We start from the raw sequence: 23,380 nt of genomic DNA, 5'->3' as shown, positions 1-23,380 counted from the left end.
TACCTGCCTGATTTACTTCTGATAGCAGCCTTTTTCCCTTTGTATGTGAACCAAGTGAGAGAATATGCCAACTGATCACCAGAAACAGTTTTTCAAGTAGCTAGGTGCCCAGCTGGGAGACTGATCAGCGAATTGTTTAATTTGTCTTCTTTCTTTCCTAAGAAATAAATTAGTATGGGGAATCTGCTGCTAAAAACTATGTATATATCCCCTCCATGAGCTCCTACTCCTACTTGCCAAGGCTTCTCTCCTTCCAGTTTGTTACTGGCTGTCATCCAGTATTTTCTCCCATAACCATTCATTGTTTTGCTGAATCTGGACAAACAGAAGAAAGAACTTGACTGAACTGATTTCCAGAGTGAACAAGGTGGCATCTTGGAGAGCTCCCTGGGAACATTACGGCAGGGGATTTTGAACTTATTGTGCAAGGCGTTTGGGCCTGAGTTCTACAGACAAAAACAAGTAGCCCATGGGAGCAGAAAGACTGGGAATAAACCTTGACTGTAAGTTTGGGGTCTTCTAAATAAAAGAGTGCAAGAGATGACTAGGAGAAGTAGGGAGCAGAAGGGCAGGGAGTTGAGTCAGGCTTTGTAAAAAGCCACAGAGACATAGCACCTTCTGGAAGAGAGGTTGAAGCAAGAAGCAGGGAGAAGGTCAGAGACAGAGATTAGGACTGGAAGTGTGAGACAGGTAAAACGTGTTCACAAATGACAGCTTGGGGGAGAAGGAAGAGAAACCAAGTGTTCAAAAACAAGGAAGAGTGCTGACTGAGTGCTAACAGAAGGTGAGACAGGGCAGAAGTAGCATGGCAAGAACAAGACAAGAGGCTTGGGATGCAACCAGGTGTCCTGGGAGTACAAAGGCCAGGGTTTCCTCACTTGGGTCAAATAGCTGCAACACTTTCCAGCAAGGAATGTAGAACTTAGTAGCATGGTTTGGTGGTGGACTTGTCACTACTAGTTTAAAGGTTGGACTAGATGATCCTAGAGGTCTTTTCCAACTGGAATGATTCTGTGATTCTATTTCTGTTAGAGATCAGCGCATCAAATGACAACTTACTATGGTTTTCAGTCACCTCTTTAGCCCAGGTAGCACAGGTCTGCTTGCTAGACTGAACTGTTCCAGCCTTACCCATAGCAATTACCACTGTTGTGTCACATGATAAATTACCCACTTCTTAAATTTGCTTGAAAATGGCATACAAGAAGGTTACACAAGGTGAAACAAGATTTAACTATTTGAAACAGACTGTCATAATACATGCACACATGATCTACCTAATTCTTCCATTTTGTCTGAGTGCTCAACTCTTTCAGACATAGCAGTATTTGAATTTCATTTTTTCTCATGGATTGCTGGCTAGTGCTCCCTAAAACCTATCCCTTCCATCCTGCCACAGAAGATCTGTTTCCCTGTAGAACTGAGGGCTGATACAGAAATCAGTCTTTGCAAACAAACGTAAGAGGCCATTTATCAGAGGAGGCAGAAGCTCTTTAACAACTCTGAAGAGCCCTTAAGACTCTGCTCTGGTTAGGTCCAGATGAAAATGCCTGAGGAAAAAAGCTATTCTGGACAAATTCACTGGTCAAACATTAAATACACAGAACTAAACATATGCTTACCCACAGGGCTCCAGACTGCCAGACAATAATATTAATTACATTGCCAGCTTGCAGACCTACCCTATTCCGATGGAATAATTCATGACAATGGTGCTTATGGTGAACACTTGGTAATGTAGAGACCAAAAGTAATAATGAAATTAAACTAGCAAAAGGGTAGAACAACATTCTCCCACCCTCTCTCCACTTTAGTGCTGCTTGGATCTGAATTATTATCACTCCCAGACCCAAATTCTTAGCCTTTTACAAAAAGATGTAGGGAACATTTGAAGTTATAAGCAATCCTTTCATACCTTCTAATCCATGAAGTTTTGAGACACTATTTTATTGCCAATATTAGATAGATCTTTTTCCATTTATAATATTCACTGCATACACTTTGAGATTGATTTTTTTTTTTTGGTCTAAAGTGTCATGTGAGACAGGCCTTCTTGAGGAAGATGTAAAAATCAGATTGGAGCAATTTAAAAATCATTTGTACTGTGAAAAATAACCTGCTGCCAACATCACTTCATAGCTTGAAATTGACTGGCATGAAATGGAGAAGAAATGTATGATTAAAAATCGATTGGGCAGAAATTCTTGAAATCTTCAATATTTGACTTCATTTGATGTCGTGCTATATTTTTACATCCAAAACTGTGATACGCACTCTTGTGGAAGTCTGATTTGGGCCACAGTCTTTTGCTGAGATTGTTTCATAAGTGATGTAGCAATGAATGATCTCCATTTCCTAGGTTGCACTGATATAGACCCGAGACTAGACAGCTGTACTGGCTGAACTAATTTTACCACAGTCATTTGTTTGAGTCATACGCCTGCATTTACTGTAGGAGTACAGAGTGCAGTTTTCGCTAGTTTACCTGTTTCCCTAGTGGGAGCATTTTGCCTGCACAACTGTGTATTTTATCAGTCTGAGAAAGCACAACCTAAACATCATTTGAGACCGCATGGAAGTGCTGATCTAAGCTGTATGTGTCTATGAAGATATGTAAATATGACAGAAGACTTCCTCAGCAAGCAAAATTGCTACACTCCTCTAATTTTGTCATTAGAAATGGCCCTGGAAGAAGGCAAGAATGAAAGTCATACTTCTCAGTTAAGACACTAATAATTTACTAAACCCATAGGGATATCCCTGGGTGCTGCTGATGGTGTTCTTACCGGTTTTGAAGCACTGGCATTGGTAAAGTCACGAGAAACCAGTGATCACTCCAGCTCCCTGCTCTTTCCCACATTGGCAAGATTATTGGAGCTCCTTTTATCTCTTCCCTGACAGAGAAGGAGACAGTACCATTGTAGCTGCCAAAAACATGCACTGAGAACTGGATCTGTAATAGAGGAAGAACAGAAAAAGAATGATATCCTCTGATAAGAAGGGAGCAGTATTTATTACTCCCCTCCTTAGGGATTTGAGACACCAAACATTTGATCCTGAGTCAAACTGTTTAATAAGACACAGCAAGGCCACCAATGCTTTTGTGTGACTCATCACTGTTCCTGGTACAGAATTTTCTCAGTGGAGACCCTAACTGACATTCCTGTTGGGCAGCTGTTCTGCAAACGCTAATGTCTATATTAATGGCCTCAGACATCATCTGGGTGACTGTTACCTCCTTCAGGAGCAACAGGCAGTAGAGCAGAGGAACACAGGCTTAAACTCAAGAAATACTCTATCATTAAATACTTCTTCTAGAGCTGGATTATTGCAGAAAAGAAATCCTAAACACATTCCTCCTCAGTATTCCCACTGGCCTAAAGTTTCCTGTCAAAGGTGTTGAAACAGTTTACTTCTTTTAAGGTTTTCCATTTTAATCACCCATGCTAACATGTTGCACTGATGTGGCTCAGTCCATACCCAGGCACTACTTGGCACAAAACCACTGTAAAGGGAGCGATGCCCTGCCTCAAATGCTCAGGAAATGAGCAATTAGGCTGCCTCCACAGACAGAAAACTCTAGTCTATATACTTGCTCCAAGTCACAGACACCATCTGAACCATAGCGCCCATATGGCAGGTAAGCAACTTGGTCACCAGGTCGAAGAGTATTTTAAGCAGAACTCTTTCTCTCTGTGAGGCAGCCACTGCCATTTTGCTGCAGATCAAGAGAGAACTGCCATTTCCACTGCTGCTGTGAGCACTCAGCTGCTGAGAACACCAGCAAGAGAGGGAGCATATGCATGCATGTACACAACCAAGAGAAGTTCCTTGCTCCTGAAATGTGCATTCAAATCTTTGTCAATGAAAGAAAGAACGGTTCTGGATCTCCTGTATGACACCCATAACCGACAGTAACTGCTCCTGGTTGTGTAAACCTAGCTCCAAGCACATTTTATTTTGTTGGAACTACCCAGCAAACTTGACCTGAATTTATAAACAAATATAAATGCTGAAGCTACATTTTTGGCACCTGCACTGTTTTTCTGTTGCCAGCTCTAATTAGGAGGCATCAAAGCTTTCTGTTTTCCCCTAGCACGGCTGGACTCCAACTCAAACTTGCAACTTAATTTTCCTAAGTGTTATGAGTTCAGTATTATTTAATATTTTTAATTACAGCATCTTGAAGCTCTCCTTATACTTCGTAGGGATCTGGGCTGAAGGCAGGATACGTGATTTTATACATGCCAGGTTGCCTTCATGTTCTGAAATTTCTGAAGAACACGAACAGAAGTTTATTGGCTCCATCTATTCCTGGAAGGTCTAATGCCCCGCAAACTGCATGCTCCTATTCTCAGGGAAGCTGTCAAGTTTGTTAATTCCTAGCAAAGTGGTACAGAATTTAAAAAGTCTCATCAGCATGTATACTGAATGGCTCAACACACTCAGATAGTGAACTCCCTCTCCTATAAACCAAAGACACCCCACACAATTCAGGTGCTGGGTTCACTTCAGAGGAATGGTCAGTACAACCAAGCAAGGGAGTTTTCCATATCTAGGAGTTGATTTGACAATCCTGCTTTTACTTACTGGGAATGCCCCTCATGTCTCTTTTCTGGTGTTCTACAAGTAGTGAGCTAGGCAGTAGAGTCTGCTCTTCTGCTTTCCAGTGTTTTAGACATTGGGCAGAGGCACAGGGAGAACAGGCATATTACACAAACAGTGTGCAGCCTGAGGACTACCTACACAGAAGTGCTTAGACAGAGCAATATACCTGGTAATCTTCAGTGGCAATACTTGCTGGTAAACTGGTACTGTAAGCCTTGGCCATACCACTTGTGTGATTGCTCTCTGCTCGCAGATGGAGGAAGTGTCCTTTGAACAGAAAAGTGAATTAGAAAAAAAAAGAAAAAAGACAATGTTTTGCTTTATAAAAAGACAGCATAAAACCCTCTTGAAAAACTAACATCATTGTGCTGAAGCACAGTGTAAGTAGGAGAGCATGGTAGAAACATGTCTTGAGAGCACATTTATTACCATGAGATACAATGAACATTCACTGTAGATTTCAGCAGCACAAAAAGAAACTTCCCAAACCCTTCCCTGGAACATGAGTGCATAAACCTCAGAAACCACTCAAGTACATTCCCATACAAGGGTTCTGAGCAATCTACACTGTGCTCTTTGATCAACCATTATTCTTACACCATTTTCATCAATGACTTGCTGAGACAAACTGTGCACTGGAATTGCTTAGTTGTGGTCTTTGTTCATAGGAACAGTTTAAACAAGCCCTCAAGAGACAAACAGGACAATCATATGGATGCCCTTCACTTTGACAGGGAAATGTAAACGAAAAACTCAGCTATGCTGAACACTTGTGACTTCAAACCTGAACATGTGAAAGTCTGGCCTCCATCCTTATTTAGCAAGCTGATGGTTCTGGGAATATATATATATTTATTTTTTTTCCCTGTGGTATTCTACAGCATAGAATATGTATTATCACTTGGTCTTGGGATAGATTTACATGTGATGCTCCTTCTAACCTACTGCCAGAATCCGACAAGAGTCTCCAGAAGATTTGTGTTTCTACAAGTTGCTTAGTTCTCTTCATCAATTTTTACTTTGTGATGCAGCAGCTATCATGCTGCTGCTGAAGTACACTGCAATTGCATAGCTCATAAGAGCATGGAGAGAAGAGGTATATATGGAGAAGAGTAAAATCATCATGTAATTCTTTTTAAAGGTGAAGACAAATCCTAGACTCCTACAGATTCATATTAGCTTTGCTGCAGAACATTTCATATTAAGTTCTGAATGATCAAAAATTAATTTTAGCTACATTTAAAATTAGTCTAGATAATACCGATGCTAAATCTGATTCAGAAAGGGGTGGTGCAAAAAGTTTTAAACTAATCAAAAAAACACCTAAGTTGAAGACTGTTGTACACATGCACGCACACATACACACACAGGCATACTGAGAGAGAACTATGAGGAACCTACCTTCAGTGGTTTGCAAGGTAGACCCTACAAATGAATGACCTTGAATCATTTCAGTAAAGCCCCTAATAGACCAAGGAGATGCTGCAGTTTCATTCAGTGTCCAGCCACATGGACCCTCTTCAAAAGAGCAATGTGAGCCCTCTGGGAGACTATCTACAATGGAGAACAAGAAAAACTAGGAAAACAGGAGAAACCTGATTATGGAAAAAGACAAACTGCAACAAAAGTCAAAATTCATTATGGTTCTCCAAGCTACCCCATTTATGCCACCGTGTTTTTCAATGTTAAAATATTAATAGGTCTCAGTTGTTTATTTCCACAGACACCATCAGGAAGTCAACACTTTTTGTTACTGGAGATATTTGACACTTTACAGCTCTGTCCTGCTCTAGATACTATGGAAAACAGCAGCTCCTGCAATCTAGAATGGCAAATCACTCCATAAATATTTAAAGACTCTGCTGTATACGAAATCGCAGACATTACAAGGGTTTCTGTGTTCAGTGAAAGGTGGCCAATCAGTAGATTATTCTAGATCTCTGCCACCATACTTGCAAAAAAGCTAAATGATGTTTCTTAGCATTACATGTACTTATACTTAGTCAGGGGATTTTTTTGTAGTGATATGCAAGATGAGCTCTGAATGGGGATCTGGGAGGGGCATATTTATGACTGATTGTGTTGGTGATTGGCATGAGAATAACGATCAGTGCCTTCCTGATTGGGGAGGTTTCCTCAAAGGGAGGTTCAGACCTCGGGTCCATAAAGAATTTCTCACCCAGCTGCAGATGTTTAAATAAGATTTACAAATATGAAAGGCAGGTCGCTGAACTAGTTACTGCGATATTAAATAAAAAAAAATAAATAAAATTTATCCTATATGGAGTAATTTTTTTTAATAGAAATCTAACATCAAATTAATGAAAATAGGCTAAATTATTTCAGGAGGAAAAGTACTGAATTAAGGTAGAGATGGAATCAATTTAACATATTGTTCTAAATTGTTTGTTCTAATGGGATGAAGATTCCCATGAAGTGCCATGCCACATACTCACCACACCTCACTCCTTCCACTTCTTTGGCAGGGCAATCACTGATGAATTCACAGATTTGTAGGTGGCTAACACAGCCTCCATGAAGGCAAGGGAAAGCTGAACCTTTGTCATATATAGAAAGATCTTGATTTTCTTTATCTAAAGGAAAAAGGAGAATGAAACTCAGAGATGAGCTGGAAGAATGTATATGTTCCTTCATATGTATCAGCCTTCACATGTATGAGCTCAGAAAGTGTCCTCTGGGTGATAAAAAAAATACTTACCTGATGAGGTAAGTATCATGAGATTCCCAGATTGTCTCGGCTCTCACGGAGACCAAATTCATCGTTCTTTTTTCTTTCATGCACACACTGTCTTTTGCTGTGTTTGTGCTATCTTCAGATAATCAAATTTTTATTTTACTTTTACTAAGGATCCTGCATCTTCCTACCATAGTATGTTCCTTGGTTCTGCACATGTGACTGCGCATCTATCAGACAGCTTTGGCAGGCTGCATGACACTCTGCTGCTGGAGGTAGTGATACCCGCTTAGCTCCGGTCCTGATGGACACATTGTTATGCCCTTTTGAGAGTCAGGCTTAACTAATATTTGTGCTGCTTGCACATTTCTGCACTGGCTTTGTGGCATCCAGCCTGGCAGTCCGGCTCAGTGTGTAGGACCTTTACTCATGCACTTTAACTAGCCTAGTCAACTACGCTCCAGGAGTGTTTAACTGACTGCACAGGTACCCAGCAACTGGTTTAAATACAATTTTTAAGTCCGATACTTCCTGAAATCATGACTCAGTGTAGCCGGCCTGTCCTGTGGATGTGCGTGCGCACAGATCAGTTGTGGACCTGCAGGCATGTGCAGGTCTCTTCTGCACCTGCTCCTGTTTAGCAGAGCTCTGCGCAGAAGTTCTGCCAGGATTGTTACTGCTCTGGAAATAATGCAAAACTTAGAGAACCAATCCTAGAAGGTAGAGAGAAGGACACCTGAAACAGTATTTCTTCATGGCACTGTGTTGTGCTGGGTACGTGCCAGCTTATTTAGGGACTGTTTGGAGGTTAAGCATAGTGCTTCAGGCTGTATGCATCCCCTCAAAAACTCCACGACTGTCAAAAACATTGCATTAAAATTTACAATTTGTTAAATCAAAAGATCGACTGCAGTAAAATTAAATCTCTCTTATGCTCAAAACCAGTCTCATGATATATAATGAAACAGCTCTGTGAAACCAGTATTCTCCTTTAACAATTGAAGCTTTTTAGATTTCACATTTACATTCAAAGATATTTCTACAGTGTCTGCAAAACAGAAGCAATAGCATTATATTAATGGATGAAAACCAGGAAGTGGAGATGATTACGTCTCCAACCTGCAAGCTGCCTGCACCAACAGACTTCCAAGAAGCCTAAATGACATTAGCAGGGTTCTGCGCAGGTACTGAGGATCATTTGCATGACATTGGCAACAGAATTGAAAATACCAGGTAAAACTGAGCATTTCTGAGCTGAGCACTTGGTATTTTGGAGAAAATAATTACATTCTAATTATTTTCATTTTGGACAGAAGTTCTCAGCCTGGCAGTAGCAAACAGATGCCACAGACTGCAGATCGATGTTTCTTTTCTTTATAAACTTGGAAGATGAAGCCCCAGTATGGAAAAGCCTTCAGTGACACAGGATACTATTACAACTACTATTTAAGGGAAAAAAATAGTAAATACCAAAATAATCTAGGCAGATATTTTCTCCATCCCTGTTGCTGGATATCGCATGAACCCTGTTACTTTCTCATACAAATATCATGCAAAGCAAACCTGAAAAGCAGTTCTACGATTTTGGACTTCAACTCTTCCTTCTGAGCACATGTACACGTGTGTACACACATAAAACACATGCAAATATAACTCTTGACAGGTAAGCACTGCCAGATACTCTAGATGTGACTCAGTTTTCACATATATCCTATCTGACCGACTCTGCTCACGCTGATCAGTTTCGCTGAGTATGCTGCTCTCTCTTCTCATTGCATTTGGTTATTCCAAACCTGACTGCATCGCAACATACCATGAAAGCAGTTTCTGAGTTGCAAGGAGCCCACTGCCAGCAGTCCGACCTCTTGTGCTCCACAGTTTGAATACAGCAAGGTGATTTTAAAAGGTCTTTCTATACGGCCAACCTGGGCCATCACGGATTTCCATTTCATCCTAGAATACAACAAAGAGCTATCAGATCTACACAGAGCATGCTGGAGTCCATCTAGCATAGATTCTATGCTGTACCAAATACAAGCAATGGTATTCAGATGGGAAAGGATCAATAAACAAACAGGTGTTCATTTAAAACAATTGATACTCAGCCTAAGAAGCTCATATTCAGTTATCCTGGCCTCATATCCTATTGTTGCAATTTGCATTTCCCCACAGAACAAATGCTGTAACTCCTAGACAGCAAAGGTTTCTCAACTGTAGTGCCCTTGTGGCAGTTCAGAAAAAGATTGTGCCACATACTCTAATTTTAAGGATGGTTGTTAGACATTGAAAGCTAGACAGAGACACCTAATGAGAATTTTCGAAGTACCTCACTCAAATCAGTTTGACAGGAGTCAGGGTACCCAGGTGTCAATAAAATAAAAATAAAAAAAAATACAAGATTCCTAACATTTTTTTAAACAAACAAAGAAACAAACAAAACAATCAAACAAAAAACAACAAAGCAACAAAGAAAACCACCCTGCCCTTCCACTTCGTGGTAGCAGGAAAATAAAACACATTTAAAACACTTTTGTAAAGGGGTTGTAAAAGGATAGGAACAGAGGAATCCCTGCTATGAGCTCTCTTCTGAAAAGAGTACCGGACAGATACATTTATCTATAACCCACATGCTGCTGATGTTGCTGCTGGCACCCTGGATGAGTGTCACTAAGTCAGTGCCAGCAGGGTGAGAAGGAGGCACCGCTAGCTGGAAGGAGTCCCCCCCCCAGTGTCAAGATATGTTACTAAGTATGTTGCTCTGCTCCTGGTATTATTTTTTCATTTAGGAAATGCTTTCAGCTGCCATGGAATGATCATCTGCCCTCACCCCACACCAGAAACAGATTAGAAGGCAACTTCTGGACGACAACAACCAGATATCTACTGGACACAATGTGAAAATCGCAGACCACCTGATTGACAACTTGCACAAAAAATTAAAGCAACTTAAATTATTTTTCACCTTCTTCACTTTTGCTTGTAACTGCTTAGTCACCTTAATCAGTCATTCCATCACAACCAGCTATACACCCTTCTTCTGGGGAGAATTCCTTACTCCCCCTTCTATGGCCACCCCTTATGTTCCACTATCACTCTTGTACACACACATAAAAACCCACAGATACCCTAAACTCAACTGAGGCTGAGCTCCTCTTATCAAGGTGACCCTGTTTTTTCCTGTTTCCTGTCCCATCATATCATATTCGTTAGTTCAATATAATTTAATTCAGCTTCAGAAACTTCCAGTCCTGAACCACAACTGCATTATCTCTACTACCCAGCAAAGGAGAATGACTTTTTTTTTTTTTCATTTTGCATTACAGTACATCTTTAGGAATACCCAGCACTGAGACACAAAAATATATCCCCCCTGCCGTGCTGTGGCACAACATCCAAGAGCATTCAGCACTGACCCAGAACCGTATCATTTCTGCTCCACAACAAAGCTTTGTTCATCACACCATTGCATCCACTTTGCCACAGAAATCAATGGGCCTTAAACAAATTGGTTGAACAAGCCACTGAAGATAAGGACAGTTTCTAAATCTTTTGAATCTACTTATTAAGCATGCTAGGCCTTTTAAGCACTGAGGCATCGTTCTACTACTGCCACTAAGCTCCAACCCCGCTGAGACACCACTGTAGCACCAACGTTATTGCACCCTTGAGTTCAGGAACCCATAGCACCCAGCCTCTGATTCATAACCAGTGTTACGTTTATTGGTAACAACTACAGAGATTACTACCCCACAGCTGAAGACAACAACTTCTTTAGCTGCTACACTTAATCGTACATGGTTTATGGGCCACATACATGGCCCATGGGATCTTGCACATGGGATCTTGCACATGGGCCACATGGGATCTTGCAATTTATACCCTGGTATATCAAAATAAAGTAAACCCACTGATGATCTAAGTCAATAAAGCAATCTCTGAAATGTTACACCTGAGACATATGAACCGTCCATTCTGCCATCTTAGCTAGGAGAACTGTAGCCTCTGGTAGAGGAGCAAGGCCAGTATCTTAAACCACTACTTGTGTGAAATGGCAGCAGCTTTGAGTCAGAACCCTAAGGTCCCATGAAACATTCCAGTTCTGCACGGAAAGATCTCTAGTACTGAAATTCTGAAATTTTACTCTGTTTATACTGCCATTGGAAAAGCTTTAAAGCATCCAGAGACCACAAAAAATGACAAGTAGCTTTCCATCACCCAGAACACTGAGGTCTTGTCATCATCAAGGAATCCCCCCCAGAAAAATCTTCCACCTCAAGATACAACTGCAGCAAGATTTCTAATATTGTAAATAATTACACCCTCTTTGCTCTGTCCCAGTATCCAAACAGGGGCTAGTCAGAGCCAACTTAATTTTCTTAATGGAATCAGGAACAAAGCCCATTGTAGATCTAGCAGAAGATGGATCATTGCAGCAGGGTTTCAGATAAGCCAAGCTTGGCAATATCTTTACTATTGATTTTATGTCAAGCCAGATCTCAACTAACAAGGTAATATTACTCTTCTAAATACAGATGTTAAAACTGCTCTGCATGTATAGAAGGGTTGTCAGAGTCTGACATTATTTTGAGAAATTTGCATAGATAAAACGTTTGGAGTTGCAAGCAACCTGATGCTTAAGGCAAGAGGATTCAAGATTCACCCTGCAAACCTATAATTTCAATGTTTGATTTTCACTAGCCTCTATGTCCTCTGCTAAACAAGTCTTTCCCCATCCTCACCAATCTTTTCTGTGCCATGACTTTCCATCTCCAACATAGGTAACTGACCATGCATTTTAAGACTGCTTTAATATTAAGAACAACAATTTCTTAAAAGTGACAAATTCAAAAAGCCTAATAGGAAAGCTGAAACCTTTTCTGAACTGGGGGTTTCACTACACAAGTTATTGCAGAAAGGTATTCCAACTGCTTCAAGGCTCAGCCAGTGAACACGTAAATTAGAAGCTTTACTTTGCTTTTCCACATATAGCTCAAAAATCTTCACAAACATCCATTTTGTGAAAAAAAAAATAATAAATCCAGTCATTGTATGCAAAAAGAAATAGATGAGAGAAGAGTAAACATCTGCAACTCCTGCTCTTACCAACCATCTAGAGGGTCAAGATCTTTCTTACTTGGCCCAGTATATTTTGGGGTGCACTTTCAACACAAGCATGAAGGGCAGTATATCATAGTCCCAGGTCAATGTTCAAAATCAGTCATATATAGCAGCTGGGCAGTCTCTCCTTTTGTAGCTGCATTTTTAAATTTAAATGGCTGTGCTTGTTGTCAGTATGTATTAGGCATTTTCTGAGGATGCTTACCAGACTATTCCCTTTCAAAGGCTTATGTAGTTGGACACCTAACTAATACCAAATGACCTTAGGTGTTTCTAGACATTCAGTTCAGCTTTATGGCAATTCTTCTATTGATGAGAGCACAAGTTAAATAGCTTTTGTCAATGATAATATCCAGATTAGTAGAATGGAAGTCTCAGAGATGGTAAGTTTCTACAAGTGTCTCAGAAGCTGGCAGGGCATTTCAGCACCACCACCCCAAAAAAAAACAGGTGGCAGTGGGGGAACACAGGACAAACTAAGTAATAATCCTTTTGTGTGGTTGGCTAACTGACAACCCACTTGTGCATGTGGTTTTGAACTTGTTTTTTGGTCTACCAAGACTACCATGGCCATTGCTTTATAATTCAGATTCAGAAAGAAAAGAGAACAAAATAAACCTGGCTTATTGATCACACTCTACCATGAAAAGGGAAAAGATTATCCCTGCCCCAAATAATTCTTTTTTATTTTCATTAATGTTTGAGTATTTAGAGCTGAAAGAAACAAGCTTCTTATTAAAACAATTTTGGCTGACAACACTGAAATAATTGCGGTCAAATACAAAAACAAGGATGTGAAACCATTCAAAACAAAACCACACAGGACTCAGAAGAATTTTCAGCTGTGACTAGTTTTTGGCTCTGCATGATAAAAAGGGAAAAAGTGGGATAAGCAAAGTAGTCAGAAAGACATTAACTGTGATCTGAACAGGCACCACAGCCATAACCATAACAAAGTGAAGACAGCTTTGAGCCAAGTGCCAGATGAAGAAGGCTTGGACCTGCAAGCAAAAATACAGACTCTTGATGTTTGATCTCCATTGAGATCATGAGAAACATAATTTTATACATATTTCTGTAAATATATAGAATTCCAAATACCTCACTTCCCCAGTAGTTCTCTCTTTAACAGAGTAACTGAGAATACCCATGTGGTATAGGTGTGATATATAATAAATAATATGAGCTTGTCCTACTTGTCCAGAGGAGTTGGTACCTGAATTTCTGTTTCTTTTTTCTTTCACTACAGTACATTTGTGAAAAAAATGAGTGGCAGTGTCAACACAACAGATTTATTGATAAAACCTAGCAATTAGTAAGGTGGACAGGAGAGCAAATTTTTCTCATGAGTGACATATCTCTTAAGCTTTTGAGAACTGTGTAGCTGATGAACCCTGAAGTAGGAAACACAACCAACAGATTTCTGGAACCAGAAAGAGGACAGTTCACTGAAGTGAGCTGGTGCAACTGGAATTCATAACGAAGTGTAGCTTGATCTGGGAAATGAGGTGACAGAAGGGACTGGAGCAGGATTTTCTGGAGTGCCTGATTGTCTGAAAAAGTGCCACCTATTTCTTTTTTCTATTTCTACATTTCTACTCCGATTTCAAGATAGTATCTCGGTAGTAATTAACAATTAAAATACATACTACACATAGGCATCTATCTCAAGATCATTTCCTCATTGACCTCCTTGTTCTGCTCCAAATTGTGCAGCTGTTATTGGATAACACACAAAAGCTTGTAGAACTTCCACTCCCTCTGGAAAGTGGGAATGCTTCGGGATGGTCTCTGTTCTTAACAACCAATACTGTTAAAATCTTAATCACAGAAACAATGTAAGAACCAGCCCAAACACTGTGTAGAAATAAATTTTGTTCTGCCTGCACACAGATTTTTCTGGAATTGTGCAGAGATTTTAAAGAGCTGCCCCATAAAGAAGGGGTAAAAGAAGGATATTTGTCCTAAAATAGTTCCTAATAGCTCTATTCTGTCTTTGTTCCTTCCCCTTCTTTCTATCTTTGTTTAAAACAGTACTCAGTCACCTTCCACCTCTGAATTCTTGAAACTAAAGCCACTGGATTTACCAGTGCTTCATTTCCACCCACTAGGAAAAATAATACCAATGGTCATATCGACTTCTAGCAAAGCTAACTCCATTCTAGTATGTCCAAATGTCATCATTTAGACAGATGATAATTTTATGCAAATTTGTTTTGTTGTGCCCAAATAAGCTCTTTAATAACGTCTATGATTCATTCCAGAGACGCTGCAATGACTGTGATCAAAGCCTGCTCTGGGCAGCTAGGTATATCAGAAGGGTATTTTATGAGTTAATATGGGAGAACTGTGGTTGCATTTGCTTAGGCAAGTACAGGCTTGTCAAATATTTAAAGCAGAAAGGACAGTTATAGGTGAAAAAGGACGTTAGAAACTGATCCCAGAAAATGTAACAGATTCCTTGTGAAACAGGTAAAAAGAAGGGGAAGGAGTAGCCAGGAAGGAAGTGAGCAATAGCTAAAAGTAGGAGCGAGAGAGGGATCTGAGAGAGAGTAAGTTTTTTTAGTCAAACTCTGCGTTCTTCAGCTGACCAGAAGTCTTGGCTGCAGATCTCCATGGCAGCCTGGGGAGTGCCAAAGAATTCAAAGAAAACAAGAACTGGGATCTATTGCTTAAGTTCTCTATGGGAGTCAGTCAGGTGATGGAAATAAAGAGCTCTGTTGTGTGCCTGACCCAGGTTCTCACAAGGCAGATTGCAGCAAAGGAAAAAACAAGCACATGGAAAATGGCAAAATCAGATGCCACGTGGACTTTTCTCCTTTTCCTGTTGTGATTCATTCCCTTTACCCATTTCTCCTCCTTACTGCATTCTGCTACATTCAGGAATTAAAAAAATAAAATTTGGGGAAGATCAAAGAGTAGAAAACACAGGACAAGATCCAGGGTTGCTGATTTTTATTTTTTTTTTTTTTGTTTTCACCTCTTCTCACTCTAACCTTTGCTTTTCACCTCTCTGGACTTTACAGATGAAGCAAAAGAGGATGCTCCTGAGCTTACCAGACAGAAGGACAGACATTACAAAAGAGACAGAGTTAGACCTACCTCAAAATGTGACCCTTAAGCTCCCAAAGACAGGACCTCTTGAATACTTAGAGATATCAGTCACTTTGCCAAGGCAGCTGTTGGACTGAGTGCACTTTAAATCCATAGTCCCAGCATCAGTGCAAGAGCCTACCACTCTTGACTCTTCTTATTGCAAGGGAGGAAGAATGACTTCTCATCAGGAGTGTTCTTTGCAAAAGCGACACACAAAACCTGGGTCTATTACAGACATCCTGTCAGGAAGCTGCACACTTCAGTCCTAACAATTCTTCTATTTTCTGCTCTAACAGAAGTAATGATCTCAAGAAGGAAGAAGACATTGATAAACAGTGGCCTGGAGGGACTCCATCCTACCCTGCAATTCAAAGTCTAAACAGCTGCAAATTAATTATCTTACCCGGCATCCTCCTCATGACCAACTCTCAGAGAAATTATTATATTTCTGTTTGTGTCCACATATCTGATTTCAGCTGTGAACCTCTGGAGGAGAGGAACAGCATCCTGTGAATATATGGCCAGTTCCAGCAAGCAAGAGTCCACGCTCCCAGGCAGGATGGGGCTATGTAGGCTGAACTCACATCTATCTGGTAGCCTACTGGTGTTCAGGAGGAAAATGTCCCCTGTGAGGAAAAAAAACAAAAGAAAAGAGACACACAGTGTGGATGGAAGAGCAATAATAATAAGCAAATGGATAATGAGTTTGAGGAAAGAAGTCACAAGAAGGAAGCAGAAGACTATGCATAAAAAAAAAAAATAACAGAAAGAAGAGAAGACTGAAGTAAAAGTGAGGGAAATACATAAAGAAGTGACAGAATGAATGAGAAGAGAAGAAACCAAACAAAGCAGAGTGAAGACATCCAACAAAACAAAAGCCAAAGACTTTGCAAGTCAGACAGCAATCATGAGGAACCAGCCCTGGCTTGTAAAGGATTGAGTTTCCTGAGAAAACTCCAGTCTCTAAGCAAAAGTAGCTTATGCTAAAACAGGGAGACACAAAGGGAGTATATAAAGGGCCTGGCTGCATACAGGGTACATGTGTATACAACCCAAGCAGTACACATACAGGTAATATTCATGATATGGCTCTTAGTGACTGATTCTCTTGGGCACAGACAATGCACCTACGAGCTGCAAACCAGAAGCAGCATATGGCAGTATTTTTAGTGATGTGTAAGCAAGGTTTCAGCCTGACAACTCCAATTGCTGCTGCCCACAGCTATTACTGGTGCTGGGAGAAAGCAGGTGTCCAGTCGGGGGGGGCGGGAACTGTAACTCTGCCTACCTTCAACATCTCCACGGGAGGAACTGTTTTCCAGAAGCAGCTGCTGCCTGTCCTGAGACACCAGGACACCAACCGAAGATAACACCCAGTCTGGTTTTCCAAAACTGTCTGTTGACGTCACCCATGAGCAGCTTGAGCCGATGATACAAGAGATTTCTGTTATGAGAAACAAAAGCTTTCATTGAGGCTTTTCCCATTTAAAAAGGCAGGGCTTATGTGGGGACATGAATGAGCAGATATACAGTGTATGAGGGCTCTCTGTCCCAAGAAATGGAAGAACTGAAGGGAAGAAAGAAGTTTACCTTGTGCAGTAAAAACAGTTTCCGCAGTGGGCAGGTGAAGGAACATGACTGAGAGAAAAACAACTCTGCAAAATCTTGGCAGCTGTAAATCAGCATCTTCCCACCAGTATCAAGAGTGAATTTACATTAGTGGATGGTCTGCCCACATGTACATAAAATCCTGAATGGGAATAACAACTAGTGCAGCAGGGATACTGAAAATGTATGGATTTAGCATTTTGGCAGAGAGGAACAAAGAAAACTCTAGGGTCTCAAGCAAAATAGCTGAGCAATGAAAGCTTTATTTTTTTTCCCTTTTTTTTTTTTCCTAGCAGTTTTGCTTTCCTCCAGCAGGATAGATGCCCTCCTAACAAACTCCAGAGCCCATTTGCAGCACTGAGAACACTAGATCATCCTAGCCAGAATTTTTCATAATCAGCATATTATAAACCAGACAAGTAATTCACTGTTCTCTCATCAATCTAATATAAGCTCCCCGAAGGGATGTTAGCTGCACAAAGCTCTCCCGCACAGATTGGAGCTGAATAGATATGGTAAGCTGATATTAACTTGCATTATATTTATTTTCAGTACTAATAATAATGTCACAGTAATAATTTGAGGACCCCCAGGCCAGATGAGAAACAGTAAGAGTGTAAACATTCATATTTGGGATCCTGACATTCAGAGAGTATTCAGACCTTGCACACATAAATGACACAACCTTATCCCTTCGGTAGCCCTACTCCTGGGGAGAAGAAAAGACAGGTATTAAAAACAGAATTAAGGTCAGGTATATAACAAGAACTGGTTGTTGCACAGGCAACACAAGGGGGCCGGAAATAAAAAAAAAAAAAAAAGCCTCCAGAAGATTGGCTTTACTCTAACTAAACTTTCAGGAAAAAAAAAAAAAGTGAAATGGAAGCTGCCACAGGGGAAAAGGCACCTTTTGATTGCAACATACAAAGTAGACAAGTTTTCCTAATTTTTAAAGTTACCTATAACTATGTTTTTATGCACACCACCCAGTGTGCATAAGAGAAACATGGGAGTTATGGTTGCATAACACTGGGGCTTGGAACAGGCTGTGATCTCCCACCTGAACACACACATTCTCTTCCAGTTCCTCTGCATGGTCCCCAGCCCTGTCTCAACAGCTTACTGCTGGAGGTTATTGCCTTTCTCAACCTACCAGCTGGGACAATCACCTGAAGAGCTTCTCAGCCCACCCCACCAAATCCATACAGCTTAGCAAAGGTCTACAGCATGGTTCAGCCCATCATTTTTAAATGCAAACCACAAGAAGCTGAAGTAGCAAATTGTGCCTGTGCATACGTGCGTGCAGCGTTTACTTCCAGCAGGGCACAGGAAGGAGGACACCAGCCACTCTCCCGGCTTTGGTGGATCTAGAGAAAGATGTCTGTGCGCACTCTCAGGCTATGGTGTGATGATCCATTAAAATACCTTTAGGGATCTCAATAGCAGATCAGAAACTCTGTGCTTGTTTGAGACAAAGAGAGATTTGCTATATTGTTTATATTTATTAAAGTTTGACAGGTTAGCTCAGTACCCACAGAGTTATTGGCAGTAGTAGTAATATTTTTATCAGTTAAAATCTGATTGGTCAAAAAACTCAGAAAACAATTTGTCTCTCACCAGCATGACAGTGCAAGAGAGCGATATGGGAGCCTGGAAAAGAAAAAAAATTATTTGTATATATATTTAACATATATTTAATTTATTATTGAAACTAATATTTATGACAAAGTAATCTTAACAGTATCCCCACTTGCAGTAGGAAGGACTGTACCAATGCAGACTTAATCCTTAGAATGTGCCTCACATAACAAAGCAGTATACAGCTCAAGTAAGTAAACACAACATTCTCCTTCAAAAACAACTCTGGACTGTATAATGCCTCTGCCACAACCCTATGGCCTGAGAGGATCTGAATGCCCACATAAGAAGAGTTTGAAATAAATCAGGGAAGTTGTTGATATCTGCTGAAAATGGCCTCTGAATTTTTGGCAATAGACTGCATGCATTGCATTGCAATGAAAAGATCTATCACCAAGAAGCTAATGTTCAGCATAAATCACAGTGCAAAAGAACTGGGTACACTCACGTGACCGCAGCATAAGAGAATACCAGAAGCTGCAACCTCTAATGCTACTGTGCACCACCTTTCAGATGTCTCGTATCCAACTTTGCTTAGCACCTGTGAAAGTGGGGAACTCCAAATGCAGGACCCCAGAAAAGCAAGCTGTGACAGAAATGAGAAGGAAAAATTTAAGACAGAAATATATCTGTATTACTACAATCAGCCAAGAAGATATTTTCAGGTATTACAAGTGTGATCTGAAAAAGCTTAAATTGAAGAAATCTCATGAACAATCATAGAGAATGTCAGGAAGGTGGTTCACACTTTAAAGAATTAATTAACATCTAGAACATTGTGGACCTGGTAAGAACAAGCTGTCCATGAGCCAACAATGCACCCTTGTGACTCAAGAAGGCCAACAAACAGCCTTCTGGGCTGCATTAGGAAAAGCATTGCCAGCAGATTGAGGGAGATGATCCTTCTTCTGAACTCAGCACTGATGAGGCCACATCCGAAGTGCGTTGTCCAGCTCTAGGCTACACTGCCCAAGAAAGATAAAGATTTGCTCGAACAAGTCCAGCATAGGCCCACAAAGATGACTGAGGGACTGAAGTATATGTGAGGAGAGGCTGACTGAGCTGGAGCTGTTCAGCCTGGAGAAGAGAAGGCTCGGGGACTTCATCAATGTGCATAAACACCTGATAGGAGTGAACGAAGAGGAAGCCAGACACTTCTCAGTACTACCCAATGACAGGACAACAGGCTATAAGCACAAATTAAAAATCAGGAAACTGAACTGGAACACAAGAAAACATAGTTTTGCATTCTCCATCTGCAGACATACTCAGAACACAACTGGAAGTAGTCATGGGCAACCTGCTGAAGGTGACCCTGCTTGAGCGGCAGGCAGGTTGGACCAGATGATCTGAAGATGTCCCTTCCAACTGAAATGATTCTGTGATTATTTCCCTAAATGGAAAGGTGTCACTTCAATCCCCACATTTCCAGACCACAGATGGCAACTGGCTCCTTCCCCTTGGGTGTTTATGAAGTGTGGCATTTGCTCAATTTATCCCAACAACACAGTAAGATCAAATTCATCCCACAAGCATTTTGTCCAGCTCAGTGGACTTTTAAAATACATAGAAAAAGAAAATTCTAGTTGAAAAAAAATACTTAATTCTGTATCAGTAAAGCTACTTTGGTCTACAGTTGCTAGACACCAGCTCCACTAATTAGAATTGTTTAAAGAACTCCCAAACCCAAATGTGGTGGATTTCACTGTGCTGATGGAGAAGATATTATTATTATTATTAATTTTTAATAAGGAAGTGAGGGATTCCTTTAAGGTTACACTGGACTTTGAGTTATTGGCCCATTTCCAGTCAGAAGCCCAGTGGCACAGCTTTCTGGTGAAGGGTCCTTGTGACTGCCAGCATCTTGCGCTTTCAGAAGTAGAAACAAGGAGGATGTAAGGAACAGGATTTGTGGTACCTGGTTTAGAAGGCTGATGCAATGACACCATGCTATTTCTTATCAGGGAGAGCTTCTGAGGTGGATTTGGTGAAGAAGAGCTTTCTTCATGTGATCCAGCACAGAAGACAACAACTATAACAAAACAAAAACAACAAGGGAGAGTTGGATGTTTTTACACAAAACTATGCTCCCATACCTTTAAACCTAAACATGTATTCAACAGATTTATTTACCTTACTATAATGGGGCTCTGTTAAATATACAGTATCTATATTTAATCTTTACAACTCTTTATCCACCCTTGTTTTTATCAGTATATAACCCCTAAAGACACACTGTATTCCAGCAGCACCTGTGTCGTAACAACAGTACATCTGAACGGCAAGCACACAGTTGCTTGCCAATGACTACACCCTTTATTCTGGAAATGCATGCACAGGAGAAATACAGAACTTTGGAGCTATCTGCTTGCATAGAGAGAAGATGTTCTAACTTAATACTTCTTCCACTGTCATGGAGAAATACCCTTTGAAGTTCACAGTCCAAGACTTATTGCTCTAATGCAATGGAAGAAGAATTCAACTGTAAAATACATGCTATCTACAGAATATGTGACTCAGATTTAGCAGCAGTCTTCTGGCAGGACCTGCATAAGTGCTCTCATCTTCAGCACACAAGAGCAATGCCACATCTGAAACTAACACTGATGAAACCTTTGCATCACTGATACTTTCAGAAAACAGATTTCTTCCTTACTGCCACACATGAAGACTGTAATTTTCAAAGGAAACAGATAACTTCCTGGTATCTGGTATCTAGTAATATGTAGTCTCTTCAACACCCTTTAATTCACCTGTACTGTTCTATCTCAAGGATAACCCTCTGTCATATGCCTAAGAAGCACTGATAACTGTGACATTGGATCATATTTGTAACACCAATACATATGTATTTGTGCATTTTTATTCAGATCAAATCATGGAGTCATATTGTAAAGTCTGGTTGTGCTGGAAAAAAAAAAAAACACAAAATCTCATATTATATAAAAGGCCATAGAAATTTTTTTCTACATCATTCTTGCTATGATTTAATGGGAATATTAAATCCAGCATGCTAAGATTAGCTAGTTTTAAACAGAGATGTTCTTCTGGATCACATTTATGTTGTTCAAGGAAAACCAGATCTACCAAAATTATTATTCACTGCAGTACTTCCAACAATTAAATATTCAGTACCTTCTGACTTCTCTTTGGAATAATTCATACCACAATGGCATGTTTTTTTATTTGAACCTGTGCATATGAAAATGTATACACACCCATCTAAACATGTAGTAATCTTTATTTAAAATTCTTCCCAGTCTTTTCTTTTCCGGAAATTATAATCAGGTTGTCCAAAATAAAAATATTTGTTTTCAAAAGGTGTTCAAAGAGAGGGAAATGCAAAATGAGTTGCCTTCAAACCTCAGCCATGTGGGTTATGAATTCAGCAATATAAAAATGTGAAATCATGTCAGAGGAGACAGGAATCCTACTCACAGGAATTGCAGTTGAGACAAGGATGTATATCATACCACTGACAACAGCTAAGCTATTCTAAACAGAAACAGTTTGTACAGTAGTATTATGAAAATGTACAGAAGGATCTGGAAAAAGAAAAAAAATCTTGAACACTTGTTCAATTTTCCCAAACTTATCACTGCTTTTAGGTTTTCAGCAATACCTGGTCTGATTGTAAACTGCTACACAACTATTTTCATTGTCATAAATATGACAACATGCATCACATGGTGAATAAAATACTATGAAATGTTTCATACCATGAGAATACCGTGTTGTTCCGTCTTTTCTTACAGTACTAAAGGACACCCATCAGTCTCCACGTGCTACCAAGCAAATGGTAACTGTAAAGCAGAAAAGCTATCAAACCGCAGGTACAGACACCTGCTGTACCTGATGATAGACCTGTGGTCTCCACAGACCAATTGTCAAACACTATAATTATTCCTGCCTTTGTGTTCAAAATATGTAGGGACATTAATATTTGAAAAGCCGATTCTGTACTGTATATAAAGCACTGAAACTGGTTTGTTACGTAAGGTTCAATAATGGGAAGAAATTCACTAAATGAATGTGAATTCTTACTTGGTGCTTAGCTGGCCAAAGTCTGTGAAGGCTTGCTTTATGAAAAGCAATGGCGGAATCTCTTCATAAAGCTATTAAAAAATACCCATGCTATGCCAAAAATCAATCACATATTGCAAACAAATCTATTTCACCAAATGAAAAGAAATTTTGCTGTGGAAAGAGAACAAGACCTTTCAACAACTTGAGTCTCCTCCTCCCAAATTATGTTGTGTCTTTGGAGATGTGGTTTAATTCTGTACCTTTAGAGTTTTGTTTAAGTACTGCTGTAGCTTCAGTATTTACTTTCCTCAGAGTTTTCTGTAAAGTCTGTTCCACCACTCACATTCCAAGATGCTCATGTATCTTGGAAATAACCTGAACATCATGGGACTCACAAAACATAGTAAAGTCATAGCAGATGTTCTGCTAGAGACAGTCCTTGTAATAAAACTTAACCAAAACATTTGACTTGCACTACTCCCTCTCAATCACATAAACACCTTTGGGTTTTTCCTCTTCTTTCTCATCAGCAATCAGGCGTTCCAGTGGCAGACTACCAGGAACAGAGGCCTAAGCTACTTGAAACATGAA

At 40.1% G+C, this 23,380-nt stretch overlaps 1 protein-coding gene across 1 annotated transcript in view; it reads right to left on the bottom strand.

Moving 5' to 3' along the window:
• The window catches only part of LTK (leukocyte receptor tyrosine kinase), a 110,813-nt gene that overhangs the window by 37,499 nt on the left and 49,934 nt on the right, over nucleotides 1-23,380 (bottom strand). The window contains 8 exon segments of the mRNA XM_080593432.1: nucleotides 2,787-2,953; nucleotides 4,775-4,875; nucleotides 6,010-6,162; nucleotides 7,065-7,202; nucleotides 9,117-9,256; nucleotides 15,921-16,143; nucleotides 16,806-16,961; nucleotides 20,682-20,795. Coding sequence (XP_080449558.1) covers nucleotides 2,787-2,953; nucleotides 4,775-4,875; nucleotides 6,010-6,162; nucleotides 7,065-7,202; nucleotides 9,117-9,256; nucleotides 15,921-16,143; nucleotides 16,806-16,961; nucleotides 20,682-20,795 — 1,192 coding nt within the window.

The sequence above is a fragment of the Anser brachyrhynchus genome (assembly GCF_964034855.1).
Source record: "Anser brachyrhynchus genome assembly, chromosome: 5".
Taxonomy (NCBI): domain Eukaryota; kingdom Metazoa; phylum Chordata; class Aves; order Anseriformes; family Anatidae; genus Anser; species Anser brachyrhynchus.
This window is presented reverse-complemented; position numbering and strand designations above follow the sequence as displayed.